The 26,396-nt window shown below is 44.5% G+C and overlaps 1 protein-coding gene across 2 annotated transcripts in view; it reads left to right on the top strand.

The window, feature by feature from the left end:
• Window positions 1–26,396, top strand: part of LOC143930916 (alpha-2-macroglobulin-like) — a 299,885-nt gene that overhangs the window by 265,382 nt on the left and 8,107 nt on the right. For both annotated transcript variants that reach the window (XM_077455603.1, XM_077455602.1), the window contains exons 32-33: window positions 16,102–16,192; window positions 22,225–22,293. In XM_077455603.1, coding sequence (XP_077311729.1) covers window positions 16,102–16,192; window positions 22,225–22,293 — 160 coding nt within the window. The remainder of the gene's footprint in view (window positions 1–16,101; window positions 16,193–22,224; window positions 22,294–26,396) is intronic.

Here is a 26,396-nt window from a genome sequence, read left to right as displayed (position 1 = left end):
TCTTACCCTACTCTCGAGGATGCAAGCATCTTCATGCACAGTTAGAAAAACCCTATCCTAATGACATAATGGTAATTGTACTTGTTCATCTGATGGGTGGCTAAAGGAGTAATATGGGTTCTGCATTCTTATGCCGCGTACACACGAGTGGACTTTCCAGCAGACTTGGTCACCGGAATCTGTCGGAAAATTTGAACATGTGTGGGCTCCAGCAGACTTTTTCTTCCCAAAATTCAGACAGACCTAGAAATAAAACATGTTTCAAATCTGTCCGATGAACTCTGCTTTCTAACATGCAAACTGTTCATCTGTGTGCTAGTCTTAGGCCGCGTACACACGCGCGGACTGTTCGCCCAACTTTGTCCGTCCAACAGTTTCGGCAAACAGTCCGCTCAAACTTAGCATGGACGGACATGGCCACACACGACGGACGAACAGTTTGCTGAAACCGTGCGCGATGACGTGAACGGCACGTACGACGGGACGAAAAATACGACGTCCTATACACTGCATTATAGCTTTCGGCGTGAAAATCCTTTCTGAGCATGCGCGCAACTTTGTTTGACGAACAAGCCTACACACGAGCGGGCTGTTCGCTGAAACAAGGTTTCAGCGGACAGTTTTTCGGAAATTCCGAAAAACCTTGTCCGTCCAACTGTCCCCTGAAACTGTCCGCTGAAAGCCCACACACGAGCGGACTGTCCGCCCAAACACTGTTCAGCGGACAAAGTTGGGCGAACAGTCCGCCCGTGTGTACGCGGCCTTACAGACCAAAAACTACACATGCTCTGAAGCAAGTACAAGACGGAAGCACTCGGTCTGCTAAAACTAGCGTTCATATTGAAGCTAGCACATTCCTCATGCTGCTAATTCTGTGATCTTTTAATATAGTGCATTCTTTTCTTCTTTATAATGCTAGAAGAATTATGTTTTTTGCTGCTTATATTCACACACAGTCCTTCTAAACTTATTTCTTCATTATTTACCCTCATCTCATGTCTAATATTGTAGTTTTTAAAAGCCTTTTAAAAGATCTCATAAATAATGTTTACAATTCTTTTTTAGACTCATCTTTTATAATTTTAGATTTCAACAATATATACCGTATATACTCGAGTATAAGCCGAGATTTTCAGCCTCTTTTTTGAGGCTGAAAGTGCCCCCCTCGGCTTATACTCGAGTCATCGCTGTCTGCCCGCTCGATCAGCGTGTCGAGCAGACAGACAGCGGCCATTCTATAATTCAAAAGCCGCGCCTCCGGCTCCGCCTTCGCCTGTGATAGGCGGAACACTGAATTTCCCAGCAGCCTGTGTTCCGCCTATCATGGACATCGTCTCATCCTCGTACTACGGACGAGGATGATACGATGTCCGTGATAGGCGGAACACAGGCTGCTGGGAAATTCAGTGTTCCGCCTATCACAGGCGAAGGCGGAGGCGCGGCTTTTGAATTTTACAATGGCCGCCGAGGCGCCGACGAAGAGGGCACGGGACGGAGGCAAGGCAAGGCACGGCACGGGACGGGACGGGACGGAGGCAAGGCAAGGCACGACACGGGACGGAGGCAAGGCAAGGCACGACACGGGACGGAGGCAAGGCACGGCACGGGACGGAGGCAAGGAGGCAAGGCACGGGACGGAGGCTCGGGACAAAGGCTCGGGACACAGGTAGGCTGGACACACACACACACACACACACACACACACACACACACGGATGGATGGATGGAGACACACACACACACAGGGATGGATGGATACACACACACACAGGGATGGATGGATGGATGGAGACACACACACACACAGGGATGGATGGATGGAGACACACACACACAGGGATGGATGGATGGATGGATGGAGACACACACACACAGGGATGGATGGATGGATGGACACACACACACAGGGATGGATGGACGGACACACAGGGATGGACGGACACACAGGGATGGACGGACACACAGGGATGGACGGACACACACACAGGGATGGACAGGCATGTCTCACCCTCGGCTTATACACGAGTCAATAAGTTTGCCAGTTTTTTTGGGGGTAAATTGGGGGCCTCGGCTTATATTCGGGTCGGCCTATACTCGAGTATATACGGTATTTTACAATTTTTATAAAAAATATAAAAAATTCTAGTGATTTCCATTTAAAACATTTTTTAGGAGTTTCAAGTTAACACAATTTTAGCTTGCACATGATTGGATGATAAAATCAGCAGAGCTTCCCATCATTTCAGTTCTTCCCCTCAGATTTACAGTGACTGCACTTCCAAGTGCACTTGCAGCGCAATTTCAAGTGCACTTTGCACTTGCAGTTCAAAATGTATTTGCCTTTTGTAAATAATCCCCATAGTCTTTTTGATATGTACCTGCCTACTCACAAACAAACTGTCCTTTATGACTAAAAACACATAGTGCATTATTTTTTGAAAAAAAAAAAAAATAACCATTTATTCTGGTTAACAAAATAAAGAGGAAGGCAACACTGGAGACACTTTTGGAATTTGTGAAGCCTTTTGTCCCCCAGGCCACACATCAAGTCTGTGGAAAACAAAATTGAGATCTTGCGGAGTACATATAATAGGGAGCACAATCTGGTCCAGGACTCCCAGAGATCAGGAACAGCAGCAGATGACATCTATGTCCCCAGCCTGTGGTACTACAGCAACCTGCGTCTTCTGTCAGACCAGACTGAAGCCAGTCAATCACTTTTGACTCTTCCGTGCAGCCTTCCCTCCACGCTGCACTGCAGCCTTCCCTCCACGCTTCTCTGCAGCCTTCCTTGGAGGCTGTGCTTCTGGTGGCGGACTTGTGGCAGGAAGAGGAGAAAGATGAGGAGTAGGGTCTTCATTAGAAAAATTACTGGTTTCCGTAAGCTCCCCCTCACAGAGGAGGTGTTGGCCCTTCTCCAGTTCCACCAACCTGGTGGCCAAATACATACCATAGGCCTCTTCAGCATTGGGGGGGGGGGGGGTACTGAAGAACTGGCTGGCTTCCCGAATGAGAGCAAGTGATTCCTCCTCAGTTCTGGTCATCTTCCTGGGCCTTTTGGTGGGAAGGCAGAGGGGAAACACCTGGCATTCTGTGAGGCTCCTACTGGGCCCAGCCACCTCCTGCCTGCCACTGGTCATGGCCTCCTCCTCTCTACCACTGGGCAGGGCCTCCTCCTGGCTGAGCTCATCCTGTGTATAAAAAAGGGACATAGTTGTATTTTCTGCTTCATCAATCACACACAATTTCGAGCTTATGACTTGCAAATTGAATTTTAATCAAATATAAAAGGCTATCATTTTGACCCCAGCATTTTTCTAACTGTTCACCAATATTTTAACAACATTTTTGGTCACTACTGTCTAGTGATATGTATACACAATCATTTTTGTGAATAAATCATTGGTTTGTATGCAATTCAAACATTTTAGTTTACATCATTAATATTAGGACAATTAATATTTTCCAAAAAAAATTATACTTGGCTCCAGCTGGGCACATCCACTTCTTCAAGAATGGAAGAGCCTGGTTCTTCCTGGGAAGCTTCAGCTGGGGTGGAAGGAAGGATGGAGGTAAGGGTCGAAAGCGATTGCCTCGCTTCAGTCTGGTCATCGAGAAAATTGAGTTTGTTGAAGTACCACAGCTTGAGGCTTGGAGATCCTGGTGTGCTGGTGACATTACTTTCTTTTTTTTCCAATTTCTTTATTTATTTATTTTTTCCCTTTCCATAGGTAAGCAAAAACAGAGTTTTACATAAACAATCTAAGAGTCATATATCGAGTTTCCATATTCATACATAATAAACAGAAATAGCAAAGCAGTTCATTTCATTCCATTCGCTTCTTACTCCCCTTATAATGTAATATATAAAACCACAAAGAGAACACGCAAGGTTGGTGGCAATATATATAACATATCGGGACAGTAACATAGAAACTTCTCTCTCAGTCCCACATACCCCATGTCTGATCCTAGGTTGGTACTGTTCCCAATCAGATTAGAGTTGTATTGTTATCTCCCTTTTACTCATCTACCCCTCTTACTATTTTCCCCCCTATTCTTCAACCCCGTCTCCTTCCATCCCCCGAGGAGATATAGAGGTTCCATGGTGTCCATATTTCCAAATAAGTTTTCCTTCTTTTCCTAGCTGTCCATATTAGGTCTTCCATCCTGTTCACCTCCTCGACTTTCTTCAACCACATGCTCACACTGGGAGGTTGTATTTGTTTCCACCTAAGTGTTATACATGACTTGGCTGTATTTACCAAGTGACACATGATGGAGTTCCCACCTATATTCCCTGAGGTCTCTGACAAATTCAAGAGGAATACTGCTGGATCCTCCCGTATCTCTACTTCACTGAATTTTTGAACGATCTCTCGTACATCTTTCCAGTATTTCTTAATTTTTGGACATGACCAAAATATGTGTAAGAAATTTCCCACTTCTTTCTGGCACCTCCAACACTTAGTTGATATATGAGGGAAATATTTTTAAAGTTTTTCTGGTGTTCTGTACCACTGTGCAATAATTTTATAATTAGTTTCCTGTAATTTTGTGCAAGTTGCTGTTTTAAAAATTGATTGTATCATCTTTTTCTTCTGCTCCTCAGAGAAAATCCTTCCTAGATCTATTTCCCACTTCCGAAAGAAGGGTAACTGAAAATTTTCTACGGGTTTAATCAGTAACGCATACATTTTCGAGATTACATGCGTAATTGGTTCCTTTTCCGTACAGAGTTTCTCAAATGGCATATAGTCTCGGTCTAGTAACTCTGGCTCTATCTCTGTTCTTAAAAAGTGTCCTAATTGTGCCGCTTGCCAGAAATCTAATTGAAAGGGACCTTTCTTATCTGTCATCTCCTGCATTGTTGGCCATTTACCTTTTTTCACGAAATGCGAGGCTTGATATATTCTTTTTTAATCAGCTTATCAAAAGGTCCTTTCTGTATGCCTGGTATAAATCGGGGATTGCCCAATATAGGAACTAGAGGGGAGTTCTGTGTCGATATCTTATTCTTAGCTAGGAGATGGTAGCATATCTGTAATGTGGGTCCTATTGTAGGGTGAAGCTTCGTATCTAAGGTCAAATTTCTGTAGCACCAAGGTGCTCTATGTAGTAGCTCCCTACATTGTGATTGCTCTAATTTTACCCATATTTTCTGATCTCCATGTCGACACCAGTCTAGTAATCTACCTAGATGTATTGCCTGGTAATATTTATATATGTCTGGTGTTGCTAATCCCCCGTATTGCTTTGGTAATGTTAATAATGTCCTCCGTATCCTTGGTTGTTTGTCTGCCCAGATAAATTTCATAAATAATGTTTGTATAGTTCTGAAGAATTTTCTTGGTATTAACATTGGAATTGCCTGTAGGAGGTACAGGAGTTTTGGCAAAATATTCATCTTAATTATATTATTTCTTCCAAACCAGGAATATATTCCCCTGTGCCATCTCTCCAGGCATCCTCGTACCATCTTCAATGCTGGTGCAAAATTTAATTCATATATCTTATTGAGGTCTGTTGCGATCGTTATTCCCAAGTATTTCAAACCATAGTCCGTCCAATTCAATTTATAATCTAATTTTATTAATCTCATCATTTTCTCTGGGACTGCTATCATTAAGGCTTCTGACTTGGAGCAGTTTATTTTAAAGTAGGATAGTGTACTGTATGTCTCGATTTCCTTACATAGATTTAGGAGCGAGATTATCGGGTTCGTCACTGTAAAAAGCATATCATCTGCATATGCGGCAACTTTATTATGGGTATCTCCTATAATTATTCCTTGGATATCCCTGTTGAGCCTTACTCTGCATAAAAGTGGTTCGAGGGTCAACGCAAATAACAAAGGGGACAATGGACATCCCTGTCTGGTCCCATTTGTTATTGGGAAAGGTGTAGATACCACTCCATTTACTCTTACTTGAGCTGTAGGTTTTCCATACAAGCTTGTTATCCAGCCCATCATTTTCCCTCCTAGCTTTATATGTCGGAGTACCGAGAACATAAACCCCCACCCCACCCGATCAAAAGCTTTTTCTGCATCTGTTCCCAGAAATATACAGGGAGTCTCGGTAGAGTTAACTGTATGTATTAGGTTTAAGGCCTTAATAGTATTGTCCCTTGATTCTCTTGTTGGGACAAATCCCACTTGATCTTGATGAATCAAAGAGGGCAAATACTGTTGTATCCTCAAGGCTAGTAGTTTGCTAAATATTTTCAAATCTGCGTTCAGTAAGGATATTGGCCTATAGCTTCCACATTATTTCGGGTCTTTACCTTCCTTCTGTATCACTGTGATTGTAGCTTTAAGTGTATCTGAGTGGAAAGTCGATATGTCTCCTATTTCATTAAACAATTTAACCATATGTGGACCTAATTCCGGCATAAACGTCTTATAATATTGGGCTGTTAGTCCATCTGGACCAGGTGCTTTCCCACTTTTTATCTGTTTTATCGTGTTTTGTACTTCTTCTAGTGTGATTGGGGATTCCATCTCCTCCCGTGCAGTACCTGTCAGAGTCGGCATTTCACTTGAACTTATGTATTCATTTATCTTAGCTTGATCTGATGCCCTCAAGTTCAGGTTATACAATGAAGAGTAGAAATCGCCAAACACACCAGCGATCTGTTCTGGCATCCGTTCTTCCTCCCCATCTTTTTTTCTAATTATAGGTATATGTGTCTTGGTTTGTATTTCCCGTAATGCTCTCGCTAGTTGTTTTCCACATTTATTGCCGGATTCATAGCTACACTTACGTCCTATCTGAATTGCCATTTTAGCTCTGTACTGTAGTAAATCTGTAACTTGCCTACGTATACTTATTAATTCTTGTTCAACTTCTACGTTCTGGGCGTGTTTATGTTGTGCTTCTAGATGTTGCATTTTTACTAATAATTCTGTTAACTTAGTTTCTCTTTCCTTCTTAATCCTTGCTCCATGCTTAATTAATACTCCTCTGATTACTGCCTTGTGCGTTTCCCAGATTGTACCCGAGGAACTTTCTGGGCCTTCGTTCTCCTGAAAGAAGAATTTTATCTCCTTTCTAATATCCTCCAGGACTAAAGCCCCGTACACACGAGCGGACTTTTCAACATCCAAAGTCCGTCAGACCGAGTCCGTCAGACTATCCGATCGTGTGTGGGCTGCAACGGACTTTAGCTTCGCAAAAGTCTGACGGACTTTAGAAATGAAGCATGCTTCAAATTTTCCCGACGGAACTCCGCCGGACCCGGTCCCCTTCGAAAAATTCGCTCGTGTGTGTGCTACTCCGACGGACTAAAACCGACGCTAGGGCAGCTATTGGCTACTGGCTATGAACTTCCTACGTCGAATCCAGTCGTACGTCATCACGTTCGACTCCGTCGGAGTTTGGTGTGATGGTGTGTGGTCAAGTCCGTTTGGTCGAAAAGTCCGCCAGAACTCCGTCGGAACTCCGGCGGAACTCCTTTGGAGGTCTGTCAGACTTAATCCCTCTCGTGTGTACGGGGCATTAGGGATCCTGAAGGAGGCTCTCATTAAGTTTCCACATCCTAGAGGTTAAATGTTTTTTCCCCGTTAGGTTATATTTTAAAAAAATTGGAGCATGATCTGACCAAGTAATTAGGCCAATAGTGGCTTCCTTAACTGAGGGTAATTGTTTATGCGGAATAAAAAACATATCTATTCGTGAGTACACTCTATGCGGATTGGAGAAAAAAGAGTAATCTCTTTCCTTGGGGTGTAATAATCGCCATATATCTGCCAGTTTTGTTTCTGTTAATGCCTGAGCTATCCTCTTTCTTGTTTTAGGTGTCACTGACGATGTCCCTGATGAGGTGTCTTCACTGGGGATTAATGGGATATTAAGGTCTCCCCCCATAATCAACTGTCCTTCTTCAAATTCCATAAGTTTATCAAGTATCTCTTTAACAAAGAGGTCTTGTTGTATATTGGGGGCATAATATGTTGCTAATGTAACTCCTACCCCTCCCATCGTCCCCTTTACAAAGAGATACCTTCCCTTTGCATCTATCATGGAATCCTTATGATTCCATGCTACTGTTTTTGATATCATGATGGTGACTCCCTTAGTTTTGGAAATCGGGTTAAGTGCATGGTAAACCGTTGGATATCCCGTAGACCTCAGCAGAGAAAGATTGTTTTCTCTGAAATGTGTTTCTTGGATAAACGCTACATCTATTTTCAGTCTCTTTAAATCATGGAATAACATTCGTCTTTTTTCCGGGACGTTCAGTCCCTTTACATTCAGGGACATTATTTTTTAAGTCTCCATATCTCCTCGGGGAAATAGGCAGAGACAAACAAAGGTGCAAAAAAAATAAAAAAATAAAAAAGGGGGGGGGGGAGAGCCCCCTCTAGCCCCACCACCTCCCTCCCTCCCGTCTAGTCTACTACTCCCTCCCTCCCTCCCCCACTACCAATCCCTGGGTCGACCGTTTACCAACGGTCTCCCCACGAATTCTAAAGCTCTACTGCTTTTAACCACTCAATTTCCGGACCCTCCGGATTATGAGTGTTTACCTAATGGGGTTTTGTGGTTGTGCCTGGCTGCTCCTGGGAGAGCTTCCCCCGTGCCCTCCCCTACCAGTCTTTTATAATATCATGTTTTCTACTATCACCTGTTACTTCTCTACACAGATTGTGTCTACTCCAACATGGCTCTTTGAGAGAGGGGGGGTAAAAATAATAAAAAAAAAAAAAAAAAAAAAAGGGAAAGGGAAGGAGACAAAAGCCATAATATAGGCAAAGTTAATTATGTCTGTCCATTCCCATCTACGTATATACTTTTACATGTATATTCCTATACCCTTGCACATACATATATGGGCGCACACATCCACAGCTGCGCCTGTGTTTGCAGATTCAAACATGTTCCCCCCTCTATATTTATCCAAAGTTTAAGCCTCCCCTGCATATATAATTTATATCGATCTCTTCCCTTCCCATTTTCCACGTCTCCTCTCCGTTTCTTTCCTCTTTCCTCCAAGAGCCATATTGTGTATTGACATTGTTCCAAAAAGATACAATAATACAATAAAGCAACAATACAATATAATACCTTACATTCCTCATCCCAAAAAAAAAAAAAAAAAAAAAAAAAAAAAAGGGGGGGGGGGATGGAGCCGGGGGTCAAATCTTATAAAGTTATTTTATTCATCCTTAGGTTCAGGTAGGGGGGTCTGGACCCAATCCATAAGCCCTCTGTTTCCCCCAGGTCCCTAGCTCTGTGCTTTATTTTATTAGTGATAATATTAAAGGTTACTGATATTAGTGTTTAGTGATTCACCGTATTAATTAATTAATTAATTAACATGTATTAAACAAACATTTATGTATTATATTAAATCCCCCCCTCCTCCCTGCACATCTAGTGAAAAAAAAAGGAAAGACCACTGCAACCTCTATCATCCCATTCCCCCCTTCTTTATCTCTCTTTATCCCTAGTGAATTATAATACTCTCTTAAGTGACCACCTCTTCTAGGAACCTAGGTCCTAGGAACCTAGGTCATGTAAATCCCCCCCAGGGACCCGAACCCTCCCCCCTTTATAATAATTATCTAATCTTATTTGTATATTTTATCTTAGACTCTCCCCCCCCCACCCGCCACCCCCACCTCACCCCCCATTATCTCCATTCATCCCAATCCAAAAAAAAAGAAAAAAAAGGATTTTTTAAGAGCATATCTCTCTCCCCCCATTCTTCTCAGGAGTGTTTAACCACTTGCTTACTGGGCACTTAAACCCCCCTCAGTCCCAGACCAATTTTCAGCTTTCAGCGCTGATGCACTTTGAGTGACAATTACGCGGTCATACAACACTGTACCCAAATGAATTTTTTATCATTTTTTTCCCACAAATAGAGCTTTCTTTTGGTGGTATTTAGTTACAGCTCGGAGTTTTATTTTTTGCTAAACAAACAAAAAAAGATGCAAAAAAAAAAAAAAAAAAAATCATGTTTTAATAGTTTGTTATAAAATTTTGCAAACGGGTCATTTTTCTCCTTCATTGAAGTGCGCTGATTAGGCGGCACTGATAGGCTGCATTGGTGGGCACTGATGGGCTGCATTGGTGGGCACTGATGGGCTGCATTGGTGGGCACTGATAGGCTGCACTGGTGGGCACTGATAGGCATAGTTAAGGCGGCACTAATAGGCACAGATAAGGCGGCACCGATGGGCACAGATAAGGCGGCACTGATGGGCAAAGATGGGCACAGATAAGATGGCACGGATGGGTGGCACGGATAAGTGGCACGGATGGGTGGCACGGATGGGCACTGATAGGTACCACAGATAGATGGGACTGATGGGCACTGATAGGTGGCACTGATAGGTGGCTCTGATAGGTGGCACTGCTGGGCACTGATGGGCGGCACTGCTGGGCACTGATGGGCGGCACTGCTGGGCACTGATGGGCGGCACTGGGGTGCAGCACCTGAGGCAGATTTTGGGTGGCACTGTGGGTGGCACTGCTGGGTGGCACTGTGGGTGGCACTGTGGGCACTGCTGGGTGGCACTGTGGGCACTGCTGGGTGGCACTGTGGGCACTATGGGCACTGCTGGGTGGCACTGACAGGGGGGCACTTACTTTATTTCAGGATGGCACTGCGGGTGGCAGGTGGGCACTGGCAGGGGGCAGGTGTCCGTTTAAATTGCTGGCCGTGATCGGGACTGATGTCCCGAACACGGCCGCCGGCGATCGGCTTTTTTTTTTTCTCCTCGCGCTGTCAGCGCGAGGAGGAATACTAGCCGATTACCGGCTCCGTTTTATCACATGATCAGCTGTCATTGGCTGACAGCTGATCACGTGATAAGGGGTCGGGATCGACCCCTTACACGGATCGGTGATCAGGCGAGTCTCACGGACTCGCCGATCACAGAGCGCGCCGCGCGCGCCCCTCAGGGGGCGCGCAGGCCGCTCGTAACCGGGACTACGTCAATAGACGTAGTCCCGAAAATGTGGGTCCACGCTATTGCCGTCATTTTGCAATAGCGCGGATCCCAAGTGGTTAAACAAGTTGAAAACCCATGGGGTGAGGCTACGAGAAATAAAAAAAAAAAAAAAAAATTCAGATTCAGGGATATGAATTAATTTAGCACAAATTCTAACACAAGTCTCATTATACTGTAATATGTCTTTCTCATCTTTCTCACTCCCTCTCTTTCCCTCCTGTACTTTCTGGGTTTTTTCTCTGCAGCTGAGAGAGTGGGAGTCTCCAGTTCGGCACCATAAACGGCTCCACACCTATAAAGGCGAATAGCTTTGGAAGATCGCTGTATAGTCTCAGTGTGCATGTAGATGTTCCTTTTCTTATTACCACAGCAAGAGGGTATTTCCATCTGTATGTATGTCCCTCCCGCCGTACACAGTCCAAGACAGTGCGCAACTGTGCTCTGCGCTGTAATGTGGCCCGGGATAAGTCAGGTAGGAGCTTCACTACTGAACCCTCTATCTCAATATTACCAGCCATCCATGCCTTCCTCAGCAGAGTCTCCTTATGCACATATCTATGGAGGCGGCAAATTATATGCCTGGGCCTTTGCGGGTCTGCTGGTTTAGGCCCTAGCGCCCTGTGTACTCTGTCCAAGTCCATGTTGGGCGGGACATTCCCCTCTAAAATCATGTGAAAAATGCTCATTACCTTCTCCTGTAAGTCCTCCTGCTCAGCGACTTCTGAGACGCCTCGGAGCCTCAAGTTGCAGCGGCGACTACGGTCTTCAAGTTCCTCGATCTGGAGCTGCATCTCCACCAACATCTCACCTTGCTCTTTGCTCTCCCTTTCCACTCTCTCCATTTTCCCTTCAAATGAGGATACTCTTACCTCCCCCGCTATCAAGCGGTCGGAAATGACCTGGATCTCAGTGTGTACTTGCTGAATCTCAGCACGGTGTGTCTCCTCCACTCTCTTAATGAGAGCCTCTATATCGGCTTTCGTTGGTAGAGCCTGAATTAAGCTCTTCAGATCCTCCGCTTCCGATCGTATACTACGAGGGGTGACTCCTCCGCTTTCCTCTTTGCCGTTCCCGGCCTTGGTTAAGCTTTCCATCTCTCCCCTATTCATCCACGCACTCGCCTCCGCTTCCGATCGCTTAACACGAAGGGTAGCTCCTTCGTTTTCCTCTCGGCCGTTCACTACCTCGGTTGAGCTTTTCGTCTCCCCCTTATTCGCTCGCACGCTCACCTCCACTTCCGATCGTTTAGTGCGAGGGGTAGCTCCTTCGTTTTCCTCTCTGCCGCTCCCAGCCTCGGTTGAGCTTTTCGTCTCCCCCCTGTTTGTCCGAGCGCTCGCCACCTCGCGGGGTTTAGCTACGTCCGTAGTCTCCGCGATGTGCCCGGCAGCTGACATCCGCCTCAGGGAGAAATACTGCTGTATAGCGGGTTGTGGGGCACTGCACCCTGCAGCTCTGCGCGAGGTTTTCGTTTCTCTCTGTCTAGGAGTGCTCATTCCGGGATCCTCAGGTGCAAATCACCTATGACTGGCGGTTCAGGTAGGAGCACAGACTCTGCACGCCCTCACTCAGCCATGCTCAGACCACTCCCCCGCCAAAAGACATTACTTTCTTTGCTACACACGGTTTAAGCCATTGGTCAGTGTAGAATATTATTTATGTCTAATATTCTTGTATCTCAGAGGCGTTCGATAGTCAAACTGACTTAAAAGAAAGTGTGAGTTTATTTGTCACACAGTTGGCATAAATACAATGTAAAAAGTATAATAGTTCAGTTCAGTGTAGGTAAAAATATATGAAATAGAATAATTATAAAGCTGTAATAAGCTTATGAAAGCATGTGTGTTTCAAAGGTTGCTGCCTCGCTGTCTTGTGTGTCCTTCAAAAAGATACAGGAAATAACGTTCTTAGACTTCTGGCAGAATTCAGCTGTCCCAAGTCATCAGTCTCCGCGTGAATATGTCAGGGTGTGTGTGTGTCTGTGAGACTACGAGTGTACATGTGTGTGTCAATGAGTGTCCCCTTCAATCTTGAAACTTTGGTTTAAATATTACATGTGAACGTCATAACCTCACAAACTTAGAACCTTGTATGGCACACATTCATGTCTGCTAACTTCCGCAATGTGCGATCCAAAAGTAGATACTAACTCAGAGAGTCATATGGAGCTTGATTGACAAGCTCACACGTAACACTCCATATGTGACATAATGTGCTGTTCATATAATGTCATAACCATACATTTACATAATATGAACACATATTAGCAACTTTACATTAAGTAACTACCGTATATACTCGAGTATAAGCCGAGATTTTCAGCCTCTTTTTTGAGGCTGAAAGTGCCCCCCTCGGCTTATACTCGAGTCATCGCTGTCTGTCTGCCCGATCAGCGTGTCGAGCAGACAGACAGCGGCCATTCTAGGATTCAAAGGCCGCGCCTCCGTCTCCGCCTTCGCCTGTGATAGGCGGAACACTGAATTTCCCAGCAGTCTGTGTTCCGCCTATCACGGACGTCCTCTCATCCTCGTCCGTAGTATGAGGATGAGCGGACGTCCATGATAGGCGGACCACTGACTGCTGGGAAATTGAGTGTTCCGCCTATCACGGACATCCGATAGGCGGAACACTCAATTTCCCAGCAGTCAGTGGGAAATTGAGTGTTCCGCCTATCACCGACGGAGGCGCGGCTTTTGAATCCTAGAATGGCCACCGACGAAGAGCTGCGGGACGGGCCGGGACGCAGGCCGGGACGGGACGCAGGCCGGGACGCAGGCCGGGACGGGACGCAGGCCGGGACGGGACGCAGGCCGGGACGGGACGCAGGCCGGGACGGACACAGGCTGGACGGACACAGGCTGGACGGACACAGGCAGGCTGGACACAGGTAGGCTGCACGGACACACACACACACACACACACACACACACACACACACACACACACACACACACACGGATGCATGCACACACAGGGATGGATGGACACACACGGATGCATGGACACACACACACACACGGATGCATGCACACACACAGGGATGGATGGACACACACACACACGGATGCATGGACACACACACACACGGATGCATGGACACACACACACACACGGATGCATGGACACACACACACACGGATGCATGGACACACACAGGGATGGACGACACACAGGGATGGACAGGCATGTCTCACCCTCGGCTTATACACGAGTCAATAATTTTTTCCAGTTTTTTGGGGGTAAATTGGGGACCTCGGCTTATATTCGGGTCGGCCTATACTCGAGTATATACGGTATGTACTAATATGTATTAACATGACTGAGACTTCTCTAAACTTATTTTAACAAGATATAATCCACAATGTATCATTGCTTTAGCTACGTAGACACATGTCTATTTTTTGTCTTCTCATGACATTCTGTACCAAGATACCATATATGTCATACTCAAATTGGTTACATCAGAAACTTATTACTAACTCAGCTTTAGATGAGGATATGTTTCACTGAACACTTTATCAAGGTCATTCACACATACTTTTTATTATGATTAATCATAAAACCAAATATGTTTTGCAAGCTTGCCATAGATATATTATAACACCTATAAGTGCCGAATTATGAATTTTGAATAATATTCTAACAGTCAGCATCCACTTATAGATGTAGCCATCTCTACAGGAATGCATGCATTGGGAATATTGCATTGGGCTTTTTACCACTCATTCTCCTTCAAACTGGCTGTTCAAAACAACAAATGTAAGAATCTAGAGGATATATGAAAGCTTTAGCATTGTAGAATAATTTTGGTAGTTAAAGTGTTTGTAAACCCCACTCATATACCCAGTGAAGTGAAGAGCCTCAGATGATGCACAGAGATTAAACAAATCCCCCCTACACTCTATAAGTGTTACTTGTTTATCTGCAGTCTTCTCTCCTCTACATTAATTCAAAAGTGCAGACTTGTGATAAAATCATTCTGCATCTGTGAGGATCACAGAATGGAGGTGGGTGAAGAGCTGAAGTTACAGTGTGTGAGAGCTGACTGGAGGAAAGGGACACCCCCCCCCCCCCCCCAAACACAGCACAGGAACCAAGGAAGGATACAGAGCTGTGTCCATAATAGACAAGCTGTGTGTTAAGCTCCCTCCCCATCGCAAATTTATCTCATGTGTAGGGAAAACTCCTCAGAAGTGACACATGCTGATAACAGAGGAACGAAGCACCAGAGAGAAATTATACTTTGAGGATAGGCAAGTGAACACCCCCCCCCCCCCCCAAACACAGCACAGGAACCAAGGAAGGATACAGAGCTGTGTCCATAATAGACAAGCTGTGTGTTAAGCTCCCTCCCCATCGCAAATTTATCTCATGTGTAGGGAAAACTCCTCAGAAGTGACACATGCTGATAACAGAGGAACGAAGCACCAGAGAGAAATTATACTTTGAGGATAGGCAAGTGAACAGTACAGATATATGGGCTTAACTCAGATTGCATGACTGAGGTTTACAACCACTTTAAATAATAATAATAGCAAGGTATATCTCTAGAACAGTGGTATTCAAACTGCGGCCTATGGGCCGGATTTGGTTACCTGACCCTTGGGGCACTATTCCTCCTACTGACACAAACAATGAGGCACCATTCCTTCCACTGACACCAATGACGGGGGGCTATTTCTTCTACTGACAACAATAAGGCACTATTCCTGCCACTAATATCAATGGTGATGCACTATTCTCCTCCTTCTAACCACAGGCGCTATGTCATTTTTTTTTACTTACCATTGACATTGGGGTCTTTTTTCTTCTCCCATCAGCCACATTTTGGCCCCTCTAAGGTCTTAAAGAAAGTAAACTAGCCCTTTGTTAGAAATTTGGCAACCCCAGTACTAGAGCAAAAAAAAAAGAAAAAAAAAAGAGGCATAATTTAGGTGGAAAGAGGGACAAAGGGATTTTGTTTGAAATGAGGGATACCTGAGAGCTATGGATTAAATAGAAATACTAACACTGAATTATGTCTTAATGGATACTGTACATAGTAGCTTGAATGATGTTTTCTTACATATTCATCTTGGCTCTTATTTTAGGCTGCAAATCAAAGAATTTTTAATCAAGATCTATGTTTTTGTTTCCTACAGATACGTTGGAACCCGGGAGAGATCCAACATGGCTGTTATCGAGGTGAAGATGCTGTCTGGATACATCCCTGTTAAGAGTACAATAAAGAAGGTAAAGATCTGTATAACTAATCTGTAGACCAGTTAATGTCTAAAGCAGCCTTTCTCAACCAGGGTTCCTCCAGAGGTTTCTATGGGTTCTTTGAGAAATTAGAAATTTCTGCCACCCAGATAAGTTCCTATTGACACCAAAATCATTTTAGCCGTATGTAAGAAGGGGATTTATCCCAGTGACCACAAATGTAAGGAACATTGTTCCCACTGACCATTATTGCTTTTACAAAAGCCACTTAATGATTTATTTTGTGAATACAGAGATGCACTAGTTTTTTTTATAACTGTTGGATTTGAGATTTTTTTTTAAAGAAAGATCTATTTGCAAGGAGTTTTTATTTTCTCTGCATTTTTTAGGCTTCCTCTAAGGGGATTAGAAAATCTGTCAGATTTCGCTAGTAATCTGTGGGGAGATTTTAATCTTGAAAACAAAGTTTTTACCAGGATAGAAAATTATATGCAGTCTTCAATAGTGTAGCACCCTCTACTTAGGTAGGTGCTAGTAGTAGGATTTTTGTCGGTACAGGTAAATTTAATTAGACCTAGCCAGAAGCTAGACCTGTTGGTTTTTATCTGTGTTGGCTGGGAGTGGCACAGTGTAGGCTGGTAACTCACAGATAGCATCCTCTTTTGGTTACCTCCCTTCTGCTTCTAGAGGCTTCTAGAAGGAAGGAGGGGAAGAGAGGTGGGGCTGTCTGGGGTCTCAAGGGGCCCTAGCCAATCTACAACTAGGATTGGCAGGGGGCAGGCTCCAGTGGCAGCTGGTGAAGTTTTAGGATGGGGGGCAGACCCCGCCCTTCCTTTTTGACCCCTCCCACTTGGTGAAAACGGGTGTGGTTTCAGTGAAATAGCGGGCGTGGCTCTAAGGTGGTATGGTTAGTGTCTGAGATGAGCGAGGGACGAGGGATGGAAGGACAGCAGTCCCAGATCCTACACAACATTGGAAATATGTGTATTATAGAAAGTTTAACAATCAGCAGATAAAGATATTCCAAACACCTGGTTTCAGCACTTCAATCATCCCGGCACCATGGTTGTTATGGTGTCAGGATGATTGAAGCTCATTATTTCTATTATAACATTTTAATATAAAATGAAATCATTCAACTCACCATAATGCAGAGTCAGTGGGAGCCCTGAGTGTGTCACTAGCCATATCGCCTGCCACCAGATGCCATCAGGTGTCCCTAGTGGAGTCCGTCCTTACATCAGGTCCCTCTTTACATGCAGCCTGTGTCCCACCAAATGCAGCCTGTGTCCCACCAAATTGCAGCAGCCTGTGTCCCACCAAATTGCAGCAGCCTGTGTCCCACCAAATTGCAGCAGCCTGTGTTCCACCAAATTGCAGCAGCCTGTGTCACCATCAATTGCAGCAGCATGTGTCACCAACAAATTGCAGCAGCATGTGTCACCATCAATTGTAGCAGCATGTGTCACCACCAAATTGCAGCAGCATGTGTCACCATCAATTTGCAGCAGCATGTGTCACCATAAAATTGCAGCAGCATGTGTCACCATCAATTGTAGCAGCATGTGTCACCACCAAATTGCAGCAGCATGTGTCACCACCAAATTGCAGCAGCATGTGTCACCATCAATTGCAGCAGCATGTGTCACCACCAAATTGCAGCAGCATGTGTCACCATTAATTGCAGCAGCATGTGTCACCATCAATTGCAGCAGCATATGTCACCATCGATTGCAGCAGCATGTGTCCCACCAAATTGCAGCAGCCTCACATCAAATGCCCCTCCCCCTTACTTACCTGTGGAGAGGTCTGTCCTCTCATACTTCCTGTTTCCTCTCTCCTGGGCACAATTGGAGAGAGAAAACAGGAAGTGATATCAAACTCAGATGTCAATCAAACCGCCCGGCCGTATTAATATATACTACGAACGGGCAGAAGCTTCTCGGCGCTTCAGAAAGTGCCAGAAGGTTTGCTAAACGCCTGCAAATGAAGCACCACATCTGCAAAATTGGCCTTGGGCCTGGAGCTTAGGAGTGGAAGGAACCCTTGTACAACCCCCAGGAGTGGGTACTGCCGGGCAAGTCTCCAGGAGTGATCCACCTGTTCTCGGTGAGTGACACACAGCCAGGAAAGCTGTGAAAAGGCATGCTAGAGCAGATTGGGAGGATGCAATCTGAGATGGATGTACAGCCAGTGAGGACTGTGGTGTCATGGGCAGTGGAGACAGGCAGCTGCACCCAGGATGGTTGGCAGGGCTTGAAGAGGGCTGACAGGGACCAGTAGTCCACCTAGAACAGCTAGCACCAGAACCATTCTTTTTGCTACACCAAAGGGACCTACGGCCCTTTCCTGCAAAGGGCTGTTGCTAAGGCCTGGCTGAAGCCAGTGTCAGGCCTAACTACATGCTAGCTGTGCATGAAGAGTTGTGCTGGAGGAAGAGGAAGGAATAGTCTGCAGCAAGAGTTGTGCTGGAGGAAGAGGACAGTTTATAATTTGTCCCAAGCTATGCAAACATCTTTCTGGGCATCCCATGAATTCCTTAACCCCATCCAAGTTATAATCCCTCAATAAAAACACAAAACCAAGCTAATGGACTGTTCATTGTCTTGGAGGGCCTGGGAAGTGAATGCCAGGCTGGGCAGGGTGACAGGTGGACCAAAATTTTGTGGCTACAATAGGGATTGTTCTGCTTGCACAATCTAAGCACTGAAAGTGGGATCTCTTTAAATGATCCAGTTGTGGTGAGATAGCTTACAGTCTCAGACAGTGACTCAATCCAAATTACATCTTGTAGATCGTACAAATCTTTAATTCAAAAACTTGTGCAGATACTAACAGATGGACATCAGTTAGGTCAAAAAATCTTAGTTTGTCTAGCTCCAGCAGAATGCAGCACAGGTGAGGGATGGAGACTAAAGCAAGAAGAAGGATGGGACTATATAGTGTATCCCCTAGCTACAGAGTGAGGAAAGAACAAGATTATTAAAGGCAAACAAACATCAATGCATGTGTAACATGATAGACGCAGGAAGAAAGAAAAAGCTGATGGGGGTTCTAGGCTCCCTCTCCCATCTAAACAAAAATAATTGGCTTGATTCTTACTTTTCTTCAATTTTTTTTTTATTATTGAATATAAACAGACAAGAGAGGTGAAAAACGAATATCACAGGTTACATTGCAAGATAGTTAAATCTCAGAGATCTTCAATCGTGAAAGGATTAATAGTAGTAGTATAAAGTCCAGTGAACGTTAGAGAAATAAAAGTAAGTAATTTATCCATTTATGCATTTAACAAGAGAAGACACATGGGGAGTCACTGGCGTGACTATGTCAACTTCTATTAACATTGAGAAGGAACTCCTGGGGATTAAGGTAGTACCCCCACAATGTCTCCACCCATCATCCTATCTATCAATGAATCCATCTTTTAAAGATGAAGGAGTTGAATCCTAGTGATAGGTAACTGTCAAAAGGGAACATATGTAGGAAATACCACCAGGAGAAGTTAAGTCTGATCCTCATAAGGTAAATAAAAGTTACAATGCACATGAAGAAAATAAAAAGAATGTTTGTCATTACACTGAACCTACTCGTGGTAGACAGCTGCCTCTATTCGTTGGATGAGGTAATTGAAAATGATGCATATGGTCCTGGATTTCTCCCCAGCAATAGACCTGTGTAAATCTGGTAGAAGGAGGCTTACAGATGTGTCCCTCCAAGAACCTACTTACTCCCCAATTCCAGAGATCCTTAAGGTACCTGAATGATAAAAGGCTACAGCAAGTCAAGAAAGGTTAGAGAAACCCGAAAGAGAAGGAAAAAAAGTCCCAGAAGCCTAGAGGAAATCGCCCGATACCTATCTAACTCTTCATTACTACAGAGAAACATGTACATATTTGGCTCATGGTTCCCATAAAGCTTCACATTTCTGAACCATTCCAGGAAGAGTACTGACCAACTTTTCTTGAGCCATGATCCAGGAAATTTTTGGTTTAGCTTTCCCAAAGGGGACAGTTAATGTCTTCCAAGCCCCAGCTATAGTTATTTTTGCTCCTAGCAGTTAGATTTCCATTTTTAATGGCCTCTTTTCATACTGTTGCTCAACCACCTGAGGTTGAGTATTTGTATGACTTGTAAAGGCATATTGCAGCTAAGAACTAATGTCAGTGCTTCTATATACTTTGTAAAGTACTGCAAGATATGAAAATGCAATCAATAAGATCCAACCAGCAGCCTTAACAGAGTAATCTGATATCACTTGAGAGTCAGGTCTGTCAATTGTTTTTCGTGGCCTATTATGAGCTCCTGTAAGTTCAACCTTCATCAACCCTACTTGGCTACAACAGCAAAGTTTATTGCAGCACACCTACCTAATACACATGCATCGTTTTGCAGGAATTGACCATTTAATTTGAAACCCCAGACCCATTCAGGAAAAAAAAAATCCCTTACATTGACAATATACAGTATGTTATACAGCAAACTTTATTGAAGATGGCTACTTCTTGTACACTCCCCATGTCTTTTCTGAGGCTGACTGCTATGTGGGAGGTTCTGTCTTCATTAGTTATAATGAAATGAATGGTGCACTTATTTCCTAGTTTCTTTATATTGAGCAAAAAAAAAGTGGTGTTTAACCATAAATCTACTGCAGACAAAATAAAGCTATAATAATGACACAACAAAATTAAAGTCCATATGAATTTGCATAGGGATCCTGTGTTTGGAGCAGGTAAATAATCCACCCAAAAACACTGCTGCTCCAGTGTGTGCTATTAGTGACAAAATATACGTGAAGTGTGCACCTTCACCATCCACCTTAAGTGCAATGGCCGCTCACCTTCAGGGTATGACCAATAATGGTCAGACAGAGCCTTTATACAATGCCAATATCTTAGTGCCTCCAGGAATCCACCCGAAATGATCCTGATCTCCCGTGGTCCTCGTTCTGATCAGCAAACAATCCTTCACTTCTCCCAGTTTGCTCAAAGTATATAAGACTATATCATTGTGCGATATAGCTTAAAAATGCATTTCTGCTTTTTTTACAAATATTGCACACTCACATTTAAATTTCTTTATACGTTGCATATATTTAAAACCTTTAGACGGCTGCTCTCCTCCTCACCGTCCTTCCTGGTGTACAAGACCCTGGAAATTATGTCACCGGCCTACCCGACGTGTTGCGTCCCCTGTCTCATGACTTCTTCAAAGGGAAAAGCTTTTCACCACTTACACCACTTTTTTTTATTGGTCATTAGATAGAAACTAGGGAATAAGCGCACCAATAATTTGATTATATATCATTCGATATAGTGTGAGATCACTAAGGGAATGGTTGTTGTATTCATTTATTCATTACACTTTTCTCACTTATTGGTTACATAGTAGCACACAAGTATTTTTCATACACATCTGTCTTCATTATTACCACCTGATCAGTCTCAGTTTAGTAATAAGTAAGGAACAGCTGTGTATCGCTCAAGTTGAGTTGAACTTGGGACAAGTATTTTACTTCTGGACAATAACAAAAATAGTAAGTCAGAGTTCAGGGAATGGTATATATACACAACTTATAGGATCACTCTAAGTTGTCAAATTTTAAGAAGGTGATATTCATTTTTTGCAGTTTAAAAGAATCTATCCAGCTGCATACTGATATTAGATGGTATAAAAAATGAATTACATTTCAGTTATTTTAATTGCATGATATTTGTATTGAAAATGGGATTACTGCAATGCAAGGTAGTAATGCACCATGCAAATTAGAGCAGTGCAGTGTCATTCATTTTAAATGTCACCTCAATGCTGTTAGCCTAGAATATCTCCAGTGCAAATACCATGCGTTGTGGTGCACTGCATTGGAGAGTATGGCTCATGTCCAGTTTAGGGTGCATTGGCACCTCATCCATATGAATGGGCTGCATTAATTCAATGCTTTAATGCATATTTATGCACCCCAAAAAACCGGATAGCTCTGAATGGGCCCTTAATGCTTGAATTTTGCTGACTAAGCTTCATAGGTTTGGCAGTTTATGTGCAATTATTATTTTGTTTTACAGCTGACAAAGGACCGACTTATACAGAGAAGTGAAATCCAGATGGACGTGGTCACTTTATATCTGAATCAGGTTTGAATAACTTTCCTTAGAATACTGGAAAGCTGTAGATATTTTGTAGTGAATTGGTTGGTCTCCTTCTTGCTGATTTATCTTTTGCTACCTATTGACATCCCATATCAATCAGAAGATCCAGCCGCCACATGATTACCTTTTCCACTGATTGTAACCACTTGCTGACCGCCTAGCTGGGAAAATCCATCATTACTTTGACGTTTAATACTGGCGTTATGTCTGCAGCTAGATGCCATAACCCTTGGGTGTAGGTCTTTCTGATAAAAGTGGTCTGAGTGGCACATTCGCTGCTGGATCACTTTTAAAAGCAGCTGGAGGGGCCCCCCCCTCATCACCACCACCACTTTCCGGTGCTTCCCGGGGTTACCTGGGCGATCGGTAGCTTCAGGAACCGATATGGCACTGGCAGCAGCTGAGCAAAGAGGGAAGTGAAGGAAAGATGGCCTCTGCTCATCTCTATGGCCTTCGATGACTACAGCGATATCATGGCGTCACTTCCAGTTCTGACCCCATGTAAAACAAGCCTCCTTTTTTCTTTTTTCTTATTTTTAAAGGAAAGGGTCTTTTTTTTTTTGTATGATATATTTTGCTTTTAAGGGTAGAGGAGAGAAGTTAAACGGTAACCCCAGATCTCTCCATACAGAGGACCTGCCATGCTGTAATGTTATTGCAAGAGATGTTTACATGTGCTAGAAGGAGGAATTTTGAGGGAGAAGAGTTACAACCTTAGATCACTGAATTCTGCCTTACAGACTACATTTTAGGGCCTGTTCACACCAGGTGCAGTGAGGTAACGCATGTAATATCACACAAATTCCTGTACTGCACACACGGGTGCTACCTTTTTCGTCACACATGGGTCCCATTATTTTTTTAATGATACCCCACGCATCTAGAAAATGCGCATATATATATATATATATATATATATATGTATATATATATATATATATATATATATATATATATATGTGTGTGAACATGCATAAAAGTGCGTGCTTGGACGCACCTCCTGGTGTGAATGACCCCTTAGACTGATGTGCTCCAGGGTTGTGCACAGTTCTAAAGGGAAAAAAAAAATTCTATATTGTACAGAGGAGGAAAGAGGGACAAAGGGATTTTCCAAATCAGGGACTGTCCTTTGAAATCAGGGACAGTTGGGGCTATGGTCTCCTAGTAAGAAATGTGCTTTACTGTGGATTGCAAAAGGCAAATATCAGGTCGAATTCAGGTACCGTATATACTCGAGTATAAGCCGAGATTTTCAGCCTCTTTTTTGAGGCTGAAAGTGCCCCCCTCGGCTTATACTCGAGTCATCGCTGTCTGCCCGCTCGATCAGCGTGTCGAGCAGACAGACAGCGGCCATTCTATAATTCAAAAGCCGCGCCTCCGGCTCCGCCTTCGCCTGTGATAGGCGGAACACTGAATTTCCCAGCAGCCTGTGTTCCGCCTATCACGGACATCGTCTCATCCTCGTACTACGGACGAGGATGATACGATGTCCGTGATAGGCGGAACACAGGCTGCTGGGAAATTCAGTGTTCCGCCTATCACAGGCGAAGGCGGAGGCGCGGCTTTTGAATTTTACAATGGCCGCCGAGGCGCCGACGAAGAGGGCACGGGACGGAGGCAAGGCAAGGCACGGCACGGGACGGGACGGGACGGAGGCAAGGCAAGGCACGACACGGGACGGAGGCAAGGCAAGGCACGACACGGGACGGAGGCAAGGCACGGCACGGGACGGAGGCAAGGAGGCAAGGCACGGGACGGAGGCTCGGGACAAAGGCTCGGGACACAGGTAGGCTGGACACACACACACACACACACACACACACACACACACACACACACACACACACACACACACACACGGATGGATGGATGGAGACACACACACACACAGGGATGGATGGATACACACACACACAGGGATGGATGGATGGATGGAGACACACACACACACAGGGATGGATGGATGGAGACACACACACACAGGGATGGATGGATGGATGGATGGAGACACACACACACAGGGATGGATGGATGGATGGACACACACACACACAGGGATGGATGGACGGACACACAGGGATGGACGGACACACAGGGATGGACGGACACACAGGGATGGACGGACACACAGGGATGGACGGACACACACACAGGGATGGACAGGCATGTCTCACCCTCGGCTTTTGGGGGGTAAATTGGGGGCCTCGGCTTATATTCGGGTCGGCCTATACTCGAGTATATACGGTACTTACACTGCATAAAAATGCCTTTCAGTATGTATTTATGAATACAGAGCTTCATTAATTTGTGTATTTTATAACTACAGTTTATGGACCAAATGTTCCATAAACAGCCCACAGACAGGAACTAAATCTCCCTATAATGTGTCAAATTATCTTTGGTCAATTAATGTGGTTCTAAAGGTTTAAATATAAAAAAAAAAAACAGACATGTTATACTTACCCGCTCTATGCAATGGCTTCACACAGAGCTGCCGGTCCTCTTTTTTTGGGGATTCTCCGCCGGCAGTCCTGGCTTTCCTGGCTTTCCCCCCTGCCGAGCACTCCCAATAGCAAGCTGCTTGCCATGAGGGCTCTCAAGCAGGTTTGCTGCCAAGCCAGACACTTGTGAATGAACATTTTTCATTCACACACAAATCATAGCTTGGCCCGCCCCCTGCTCTCTCCTCGTTAGCTCATTGGCTGTGATTGGCAACAGTAGGAGCCAAATACTCCCACTGCTGTGTGAGCCAATGAGGATAGCGAGGCTCAGGAGAGCCGCTGCTCTCATTTAAAATTTACTAGATTGGGATCGGGCTCAGGCAGGTATAAGGGGGTGCTGCTGCACCCAGAAGGTTTTTTACTTTAACCTCCCTGGCGGTATGATTCATTCTGGTTTTAGGTGCTGAAAGTGGTACAATTATTTTGCATGGAAATTTTCCGTTTTATATTGTAGTCCTGTAATTCTTAGGAATAACTCTCTTAAATCTGTTCGAACCAGAGTCTAGAAGACATCTCGGGTATGATAAAGTTTATAATATAATAAAGAATAATAAAAATTATTCAATAATGTAATCAAATCCTAAAACACTGAAAAAGGGACACTTTTTGGTTGCTATGGACAATCTCCAAATTCCAGGTAGAAAAAACAGACCACTAGGGACAAAGGGGGTGTGTAACTTTTTAATACAGTACTGTAATCTTACAGATTACAGTACTGTGTGTGTTTGTGTCTTTTTACTTTTTGGAATTTGGCGCCGATCTCCGCTCCCCTGCTCCGTAACGTCACAGGGAACGGAGCTCGGCGGCATTTGGCACTGTGTGATCGAGCGGAGGACAGCTCGCTCACACAGCGCGGAGGACATCGCTGGATCCAGGGGACAAGGTAAGTAAATTCTTCCTGTGTTCTCCCTGCATCCAGCGATGCGATCCCGAGTCTGGCTCGGGGTTACCGCTCGTGGAACTAAAATCCCAACCCGAGCCAGACTCGGGATTACCGCTAGGGAGGTTAAAGGAGTTTTGAAGGCAGGAGTTTTTTTTATCTTAATGCATTTTTATGCATTAAAGCGGAGGTCAGCCCACCACTGCAAACATTAAAAGCCAACAGCTGCACATACTGCAGCTGCTGACTTTTAATAATCAGACACTTACCTGTCCTGGAGTCCAGCGATGTCGGCACCACAGCTGATGTTTCCATCAGCTGACGGGTGCATGCCACCTCCATTGTGAGTAAAGCCCCATACACACTATCAGATTATCTGCTGAGTTTTTCCTTCAGATTTACCAAAACCATGTAGTAGAAGGGCCTGCCTGATTGCATACACATTGAAACTCCTAAGGTTTGTCCTCATATTATATGGTTTTGGTAAATCTGAAGGAAAAACCTGGCAGTGAAGCTTCACAGCTTCACCCTGGGAACCCTACTGCGCATGCGCTCTGCTCCGCTCCTCTCTCCTAATGCTTGACAAAGGGGAGGGAGGAGGAGGGAGCCCAGGCAGTGATGTCAATACCCGCGGCTGAGGCTCCTGAAAGTGGAACAGGATACCGGTATTAGACAGGTATCTTGTCCCCCCCCCCCCAAAGGTACCA

This window comes from Lithobates pipiens, unplaced genomic scaffold (genome assembly GCF_037356315.1).
Source record: "Lithobates pipiens isolate NorthernLeopardFrog02 unplaced genomic scaffold, aLitPip1_a1.2 Scaffold_25, whole genome shotgun sequence".
NCBI classification, from domain to species: Eukaryota; Metazoa; Chordata; class Amphibia; order Anura; family Ranidae; genus Lithobates; species Lithobates pipiens.
The sequence above is the reverse complement of the archived record's forward strand: the minus strand, read 5'-3'. Positions and strand labels throughout refer to the sequence as shown.